This window comes from Sebastes umbrosus, chromosome 8 (genome assembly GCF_015220745.1).
Source record: "Sebastes umbrosus isolate fSebUmb1 chromosome 8, fSebUmb1.pri, whole genome shotgun sequence".
Classification (NCBI taxonomy): Eukaryota; Metazoa; Chordata; class Actinopteri; order Perciformes; family Sebastidae; genus Sebastes; species Sebastes umbrosus.
In genome coordinates, this window is record NC_051276.1 from 34,189,912 (window position 1) to 34,199,843 (window position 9,932).

The 9,932-nt window shown below is 45.4% G+C and overlaps 1 protein-coding gene across 1 annotated transcript; it reads left to right on the plus strand.

The window, feature by feature from the left end:
- The first annotated feature begins 3,820 nt into the window (after positions 1-3,820).
- LOC119492979 (probable G-protein coupled receptor 21) lies at positions 3,821-9,375 on the plus strand. The gene has a single exon (XM_037777915.1). The coding sequence runs from the start codon at positions 4,727-4,729 to the stop codon at positions 5,795-5,797; it is 1,071 nt and encodes a 356-aa protein (XP_037633843.1). The 5' UTR covers positions 3,821-4,726; the 3' UTR covers positions 5,798-9,375.
- Positions 9,376-9,932: the final 557 nt, after the last annotated feature.

A 9,932-nucleotide genomic window follows, 5' to 3' on the forward strand; every position in this document is an offset into this window, starting at 1 on the left:
CTGAACCTGCTGCAGCCTCTGAAAGACAGTAAAGTTCGGTGCGATCCCGCGGGTCTCAGGCGGTTAATGGAAATATGATCAAAGTGGCTTCTGTACGATTTTCTCTGTATTTATTGGGTAATATAACGGTAACAGAGCCTCCTGACCTTCCTAGAAACATGTATTATATTTCTGTTTTTGGGTCAAACAGCCCTGAAGGCTGAACTAAAACAGCCCGAACACAGTGGCCTTCATGGGGAACATAAAACAGCTGATTCTACCCGTGAATCATTTCATTTCAAGTCTAATAACATTGTCATCCCTCAGCAGGCTTAAACTTAAATAATAGTGTGAGTTTCCAGAATAAGAGGTCTTTTAGCTGCGACCCCTCAGGTCTTCAGACTGCTCCGTAACAGTCTGGGCTCCGGGGCGGTTGTGATTTTCAGATCTGGCCCGCTGGCTCTCGAACCGTCGCATCACAAGCTCTCCTTTTTCGTAACATTCGGTCACAAGGTGTCTCTCCCTGCCCTCCGGCTGGCCTGCCGGCCTGCTGTTTACTCAAAGCGGTGTGTTGACGTTGGTAAATGTCTCTGCATTCATGTTAACATGTCCTCTTACAAGATGCCAGACAACCGACCGCTTGTTCAGCCGAAGACGACGTTCGGCCTCATAACTCGGGCAGATGTGGCACCTCTGACCTCTGACCTGGGAAATAAAAGCAAAAGCACAGACACGTAAACACAGAGGCTAATGGCCTTCCTTCCCACCTCAACGCTCACCATTTGGTAACAAGAACCAGTGTGTGAATGGTGTCTCTGTTCCCCACCGACAGCTAACGGGAAGACGTTCTCGCGGTTCCCCCTCCGGTTCCTCCTGAATTAAAGATCACAGGAGAGGCTGTGGTTTGATGTGGTGAATCAGCAGACGGCACAGCTCAGTTTAGTGACGCATACTCTTTACTCATACCGCTTTGGTGTTTTATTTTCATGGTGTCAACACCAAGCGTCTGCATTCCCTGCAGAGCAACTAGTAACAATAAATACAATTAAAGAAACAAGTGTACAAATTTGTGTATTTGTGTGCTTGTGATGTGATCTGATGATTTCAGGAGGAAGTAGTTTCGCTGACGACCTTGTCTGGAGTAGGGCTGCACAATTAATTGAATATTAATCTCGATTAATATTATTTTGGTTTCACACAATTAAATGAACACGATCAGGCGATGATACATGTTGGACAAGACAAAAATGCACTGAATTCAGGTGAAGAAGAACCTGATTTTAAGTCTCATTTTACTGCAAAGATTTATTGATTAGCAGGATTGTAGCACATTTTTAATCTGTTCAAAATGTACCTTAAAGGGAGATTTGTCAAGTATTTAGTGGACAAATATGCTGCATTATGCAAATGTATGTATATATTTATTATTGGAAATCACTAACAACACAAAACAATGACAGATATTGTGTTTTTGCATTCGTGCGTGTGTGTGTGTGTGTGTGTGTGTGTGTGTGTGTGTGTGTGTGTGTGGACATCAGTCTTGTCCTCTCCATCACATCTTTACCGGCTCAATCCTCTCTCCTCTCTCCTCCATCTTTCATCTTCCATCTTTTCATCCGTCTCTCCTTTCATTGGACACTGCAGGAATTCTCCTCTCTTAATCAAGAGATTCACCTCACTTTGTTCTCCACTGATGTGTGTGTCTCTGTGTGTGTGTGTGTGTGTGTGTTCCCCGCTGTGTCTCTGAACACGTGTGTGTTGCCGTACGATTCCTACTTGAGGGAAGCCTGCCGGGGAGGGTGTGTGTGTGTGGGTGTGTGTGTGTGTGTGAGTGAGCATGTGGGTGGGCGTGAGCGGTCTCTGTGGAGATGGAAACCTGCTCGCTGCTCATTGGCTAATAGATGTGGAAGTGTGGGGGGGGGGGCTTCCTCTTCCTCCGAGGAGCGGTGAGGGGGTCCACGGAGACGAGGATGGAGTGGATGCAGAGACGTGGGGGACGTACAGTGACAGAAACAGTGAGGAGGAAGAGGAGGATGAGAGGAAATACAACAAAACCATGGCTGATATACATCCTCTAAATGTTACAAAATCTACTGATCTGAGGTGTGATGATGTTAAAACTATTTGTTACTTCCTAAATTAGGAAATTAAATGTTCAATTTGATCCAAAGGCTTCCCTAATCTACAGTATAATCCATCTTTCATCACATTTTCTACCATATGTTAATCTCCTTTTATACAGTCCTCACAGCTCACTGCTCACATTAACAGCCACAGAAACATCAATAAGACACAACTAAGCTAAAATAAATAAATAAAAACAGCAACCCTGTCAGTTTTAGTGATCCAGTTCTGCACGAGTGATGGTCTTAAAAATGTTTTAAAAAGAATTGAAGGAAATAAATGGTGATTTAATCTCATGTAGCAAAATGGATATTAGTATAGTAGGCAGACAAAAACTCCAGAAACTCCAACCAGCTTTCTATATTGTACTGTTATCAAAAAACGTATACTGCAACATCAGCACCCAGCAGCAGAGCTACGTTTCCGTCATTTTGGTCTGAAAGGGACGACCAGACGCCAGTAAAAGATCTGCCTAAAAAGTGCTGTGCAAAAGTAAAACAAAATAATTTCTAATCTGTTGTCATATTCTTCTTTCTGTGGAGCAATAAAACATTATAAATTAGTGTTTCAGTCCAAAATGGTGTCAGTGGGTGTTGTCATAAAAACACCGGAGTTTCGTCTGTTTGCTTTTACACTCTTTGGTGTTACCGGCTTGAAGAATAACAACAGCCTCGTTGTGTCGCTTGCTACACATTTCTATTCAACTTTTGTGCGTGGATTTCTCAGAGATGTTACTACACTACGTGACAATTTTGACAAAAATTACTCCAGTTCAGTTTGCAGGAGTTTGGATAGGCATGAAGGAAGTTACCTGAGTATCGTAGCGACAGGGAGGAGTGCTGGACTCAGTAGTTTAAGTTTGCTGTTTTGATGTTCCAAAATGCAAATGTTCCTTTTGTTAGTGTTCGTAATGTAATGGGTCTGTTCAGAACATGGTGGCTGATGTTGGGAATTGTGCTGGTTTATAGTTTTAACCATGAATGTGAAGGCTGTTACATTTCTTGAGTACAGCTGTATTTTCTGGGGTCGGAGAGAAAAAAAAAAATCATCTATCCTGCTTTTGATTTCAATGATTGAGATTGTAAGCCAATTTTGATCAATTTCTGATTTAGAATTGCATAAAGCAGCTTATTTGCCCACTCCCATGTTGATAAGAGTATTAAATACTTGACAAATCTCCCTTTAAGGTACATTTTGAACAGTTAAAAAATATGCGATTCATTTGTGATTAATTGTTATTAACTGTGGACAACCATGCGATTAATCGTGATTAAATATTTGAATCGATTGACAGCCCTATAGAATAGCAAAGGTCTATTATGACTGATGTTTTAGTCTGTTGTTGTGAAGCTCACAGATTTACAAAATTAAAAAGCCGTTCACTCTAAATGTGGTATATATTATATTTTTTTCTAGACCTTAACATTTATGTGATTATATTTAATTGTGTAGTTTGGACCTGCTTCACATTGAAATAACTGAAAAGCTGTTAAAATGCTGTTATGTAACCATCAGCAAATCAAACAGATCCATACATACTGGGATACTGTTACTGTCTTCATCCAAACTGGTTCTCCTGCAGTCGTACAGTGTCAATACAGTGACAGTGGGGGAAAGATTCAAAGGAGATGGAGGGAGGAAGAGAAGGAGAGTCGACTAAAAAAATGGGGAAAGGCAGAACAAGAGGGAGCGAAGAGAAAGGGAAGGAAGGAGGGGAGGGAACGAGAGAGAGAGAGAGAGAGAGAGAGAGAGAGCGGTGGGGAGGAGAGGGAAGCAGCGCTGCATCATCACTACTGCCACCACAGCAGAGAGGAGAGGCAGTTTACTGCCTGCCTCCCTGATCTCTCTCTCTCACACACATTCATGCATACACACTCTCTTCCTCACACGCACACACACACACACTGGAAGTCAGCCGGCTGTCTCTTGAGCCTCACTAGAAGCTTCATGGAAGAAGAGATCCTGGTGACATTATCCATCACATCTGGATGTTCGCCTGCCTCCACGACTCCAGACGCCGTGTGTGTGTGTGAAATAGTGTGTGTGTTCATCCTCCGTCAGCGGACCGTGGACGAAGCCGCCACTTCCTGCTTGTTTGGACTCTCCTGCTTGTGTCAGCGTGGAGGAGCGTTAACGTCGGAGCGGCCGGGAATTTCATTGCATTGTTTTTTTTGCAAAGAGCGGAAGTGGATGCTTGGATTCTTTTGGTGGCAGCGTGCCGGAGCAGAGTGCTTACCTCAGGATTTGCAGTCGAGAGGTAGGGTGGAGGGTAGGGTGGGTGGGGGGGTATGATAAACAGCTGCGAGGGGAGGACGGTTTGCACTGCAGCATCAGACTGGCATCTCTTGTTCTATGTTTTTTTTGCGAGGTTGCACACATGCACATATTTCCCACCCAGCAGCAGCAGCAGCAGCAGCAGCAGGCTGCGTTGTGCTCCCGCCGATGGATTACTGCTACTTTAAGGATGGGCTCGCTGCCCGCTGACGGAGAAAAGATGCTGATTTAAGAAGAACAGGAGCACTCTTTGTTTTTGGAGCAACTTCAGGATTAGAAAACAGACTTGGGGATGCGTTGAGCTGAAACCGCCCCCCTCCTGCTCCCTCCTCCCCTCTCCAGTCCAAACATGAACTCTTCCTCCGATGTGAACCAAAGCGGCTCTCCCCCGTTCTGCCTGCTGGGCGCCGTGGGTTACTCCCGCAGCCTGGACACCTGCGTGCTTGAGGTGGTCATCATCCTCTTCCTCACCGTGCTCATCATTGCCGGCAACCTGGTGGTGATCTTCGTCTTCCACTGCGCCCCGCTGCTGCACCACCACACCACCAGCCACTTCATCCAGACCATGGCGTACGCCGACCTGCTGGTGGGCGTCAGCTGCCTGGTGCCCTCGCTGTCGCTGCTCCACTACCTCCGAGGCCTGAACGAGGAGCTCACCTGCAAGGCGTTCGGCTACATGGTGTCCGTGCTGAAGAGCGTTTCTATGGCGTCGCTGGCGTGCATCAGCGTGGACCGCTACATCGCCATCACCCGCCCGCTGTCGTACGCCACGCTGGTGACGCCGTGCCGGCTGAGGGTGTGCATCGTCCTCATCTGGGTTTACTCCGCGTTGATCTTCCTGCCGTCCTTCTTCGGCTGGGGGAAGCCCGGTTACCACGGGGACATATTTCAGTGGTGCGCCGACTCCTGGAAGACCAACCCGGGGTTCAGCACCTTCATTGTGGCGCTGCTCTACGCACCGGCAGCGCTCACCGTCTGCTTCACCTACGGGAGTATATTCCGGATCTGCCGGCAGCACACGAGGGAGATCACCCAGCGCCACGCCCGCTTCAGCTCGCAGGCGGAGGGCGACAAAGGCGAGCGCGGGGAGCGCTGCGAGGGCTGCCCGGACAAACGCTACGCCATGGTGCTGTTCCGCATCACCAGCGTCTTCTATGTGCTGTGGATGCCGTACATCCTCTACTTCCTCCTGGAGAGCGCCGAGCTGTATCACCACAAGGTGGCGTCCTTCCTCACAACGTGGTTGGCGATCAGCAACAGCTTCTGTAACTGTCTCATCTACAGCCTCTCCAACAGCGTCTTCCGGAAAGGCCTCGGCCGCCTCTTCAGCCCGTTGTTTCCCTCCTGCCTCGGCTGCGTGGACGCCAAAAAGGCTCTAGCTCCCGCCGGCCCGCGACCGGACCCTCGATGCCAAGTATGAGGCCCCGACGACGGCGAAGGATTCGGTTTGGTCACTTTGGCGGCGTCTTTGTGTCTCTGCTTGGCTCTCAGCTGCGTAGCATGACACAGGGCTTTTTGGTCCCGCAGTGAAATGTGTTGAGGACCCCCCTGCATGGAGCACGGCGAGGTGCCCGTGCAGATGCCCGTCGGTTGTCTCAAAGGCTGATTTTGTGGAGGTTTTTTTGAACGCTCTTCAGTGTGATGCTGCAAAGATCACAAGCTGACGACGCGGAGGGAAGAAGTTTAACATTGATGAAGAGAGACTGTAGGATTCACGTCCTGCCTGCACTGACTCAACAACTCCCAGATGCAAAAAAAAAGGAAAGCACAGCACGACTTGTGTTGTACGATCCACTGAAATGCAAAAAATGTTTTAAATCTTTTCGAGCCTGACTGAAAAAAATCTGTGTTCTTGGTTCTTTCAGGGTGGAAATAGGTGATGCAAAAAAAACATGTTAAAACACTTGAAACAGATGTTTCCCTCCAGGGAACTCCAGATGCTAATGAGTTAATGAGCTAATGAAAAATCATTCATCTGATATTCAGCCTGTGTGAGTTAAACTGTGTCGGATGGACTTTCCCAGAGAGAAGATTGAGGTCTGTGTCGGAGCTTTTATTCCTTTCGTTTGAAGCTGGGTGTTAGTGGGAAGCTCCAGGTATGTTTACACAGTCTCTGGTTTCACATGAAATAGTTGATTTTAAGAATTAGCTTTACTTTCTAAGGTCGCGGCGTATCCTCGTCAAAGAGACAATATTTATTTGGAGAGTTGTATTCTCTGTTTGTTTCCTCCTCAGGTTTATCAGCAGTTCTTTGTTAAGCCTCCGGGCTGTTTGCCTTCATGACTCTTAAATCACAAGCCACGTAGCGTCTTAAGATAATCACCTCCTGACTTGTCTGCTGTCTGCCTCGATGCAAAGACTCATTGTGATCTGTAACGTCTTCTCTTCTAGCAGCCGATAGCCGTTCAGTTCAGCGTGAAGTGGAGGAGAAGTGTTATCGCCGTGCATCACGAGCCTGTGAGAGGGTCAGAGCACTTTTTTTTCTGAGAGCCAGTGACCGCTTGTGGCTTCATGTAAATATACTTTAAGAGTTTAAATATTTAAACAGCGGCTAACGGGGCCCCCTGCTGTAAAGTAGACCTCTGGGAGTACAAATGGTTTTGTGGATGAAGTGTTGTGTTTTATAAGATAATTTATTTGTCGCAGCCAAGAGGTCTGACGTGCTACACTCGAGACACTAGTGTTGAGAAGAAGAAGAAGTGTTTCTTTATATACTGCACGAAGATTTAAGATGCAGTTTGGATTTAAAGTCACAATGAAATGGTTTCTGAGAGCGTCTTGCTCCTGAATTTGACATATTTGTGGTTAAAAAAGAAGAAGAAAAACAAAAACATACTATGGCCAAAAGTATATGGACGGTTTGGGCTCCTTAGATCCAATAAGGGGACATTTTAAAGCAACAGCATACAACGGTATTTTCAAAGGCAAAATCACATTTTTATTTTTTACTATCTAAAAAAGTCATAGAAATGTGTATTTTCTGTGGAAACGGCATGCTAAAATGTCAGTAAATTATAACACTGAGCTGAAAAACCAAACCACAGTTTACAACACTCTGGTGTTGTGATTTTATTTATTTATTGGGGAAAGTTCACATTAATAAATATCGCTGCCAACCAGACACAAATAGCCAAAAGGCTAAAGAGCCGACTGTTTCATTTACTGTAAGTGAAACAGACAACTAAGAAGAGAGTTATATCAAGTTAGTGTTAATACGTAGCCCATAAAATGACCATTTGTATATCAGTTACTCACCCCGTGTTACCTTGAGTTCTTAAAGAAAACTTCGTTTTTCTCTCACGCCTCCATAATGAACGGAGAATCCAAAAACCTGACCTTCCTCCGTGCATGAGATGATAGCGACTGAAGCATTTTAAATAGTACGTTTTTGGTGAAAAATAGTGGATTGAAAGCTAAAAGATTGCTTATCGTTTGTCTCGGTGTGGGTCGTGCCGGTGTAAAAATTCAAAGTGGTTTGATTTTAGGCCAAACACTGGACCAGTATACCGGAATTTACCACTAGGTGTCGCACTTGACTCTGCAGCTGCTCAACCAAAACTCGGAGAAGCAGCTTGTCACTAAAATGAGAATAGCTAGTCCACCTTAACAGTCGAAGTTGTCGCTAACTCTGGGGCTAACCTCCTCACTTTAACCAGCAGGTGGCAAGAGACGGGAGCTTGGCTTGGGTCTTGAGGAGTTGTAGCATTTATTCACTGAGTCTAAACTGTACACACACTGCACTGCTGCTTTCACAGCTATAACTGATAACTTCAAACTCACTGTCGGTATGTGACACACGCTCTCTCTCTCTCTCTTGATCGCACTCAACCAACGTTACGGCCTGCCGGCTTTGCAATACACTGTCTGGTTGAAGCCCGTCTTGTCTCGTCACCCCAAAAAACACATGAACTTTCTAGTAAACGAACACAACATGTACCGTGCGCCCCTTCCCCCCTCTACTGAAATAGAATCTCCTTCATGTTGCTAGCAGTAATTCACGCACGGCCTGTCAGACACTAGTGGCTCCTTTAGTCCGTTTATAAACAAACATAATATTATGTTAATCACGTTGTCATATTGCTTATCAATAATGCAATACAAGCTGGATTTAGCGCCGTGACGCAGTCGGCACCTGTTGCTGATGTCGGCTACTTTTCAGTTTGCCAGAACGTGTCATAAAGACAAATGTCGGTTCGGCCGGTTTGCATAAAATCAAATGTAAGCTCGTACACCGGACCGGACCGGCAGAACCGTAAATTGGCCCATCTCTAGTAGGTGTGATGTTTGCTCTGTGCTAATGTGAAGGTGGTTCAACTCATCACAGTTTCCCAGCTGGCCTTCAGCCGTTCTGTAGGGTGGCCACAAAAATGTTGCCATAAATTGTATTAAATATAATTTAAAACGTATCCAGATGTTTATTTTGATGTAAAAATATGTGAAAATTTGAAAAATATACATTTAATGTTTTATGTGTATATTACCACAAGAGAAATCACTTTGAAAGCAAGTTTGAGAGTTTGTTCTTGACCTTGGAAACAGTCACCACAAGGCCCATTTAGTAGCTGATCTGGAGCTTTCAGTTGTATCACACTGATCTTCCTCAGCAGATGAAGTTTGTCCGTTTGTCATTGACTTGTAGATGTTCAAATTAAAGGTGCTATTGATAACATTGATGACATTCAGCCACTAGATGTCGCGTTCTCCCTCCGTCGTTCCATTGCATTCACTTCACAACAAGTTGTTGCCAGACACTTACCGTCAATCTCTCTTTTTCCACACTAACCGATGACCCAGAAACACCAACGTTGTTTAACTATTGGCTCACAAGCCTTGTTAGAAGCGGGAACTAAACGTCAGATATCCTCCACAGAGATGAACAAAACATTCATTTTGGACCCGTCAAAATTTTAAAAATTATTAATTCACAATCATAATTTTTTCAGGAAAAGCCATACTTTTATTCGGCACCTTTCTAAAAGCGCTGTAGATGTATTATTTTTGTGACTTTAAAAGCAGCTGAGTAATTGTCTGTTACGTTTTCCCTCTAGAGAGACGCCACATTTCACCACCGTGGTTCAAGGGTCAGAGGTCAGAGTACGGTTAGGGTTCAGTGTTTAGCGGTAAGACGAACACACCAGCTGCTGTCGGGGGGATCGAACCTCCCCACCGACCCCCGCTGCCCCCCTATATGTTCTATTTATATAACATTTTTCTATGTATGTGTTATGTAACTGATATGAAAATGTACTTTCCTGCAAAGTGATGATGACACGTTTGATCCCTGCTCGGTTGGTTGTGGAAGATGCTCCGCCGACAGACTTTTTCCTGCATGATTCAGTCTGGATCGATGTCTCTGTCTCATGATGCTACTGAGAGCAATTTATATTACTGACTGTCCTCCTCGTCTCAGCATCCCGACTACTGTTGTGCAACTCAGACGGCTTATCGTGTTTTCTTATGAGGGGGGAGAAAGATCTCCTGTTCATGGCCTGCCTGTGATCTCCTCCTGGCGCTGCTGTCGGGACAAAATGATGCAAATCTGCAAAACACACAGT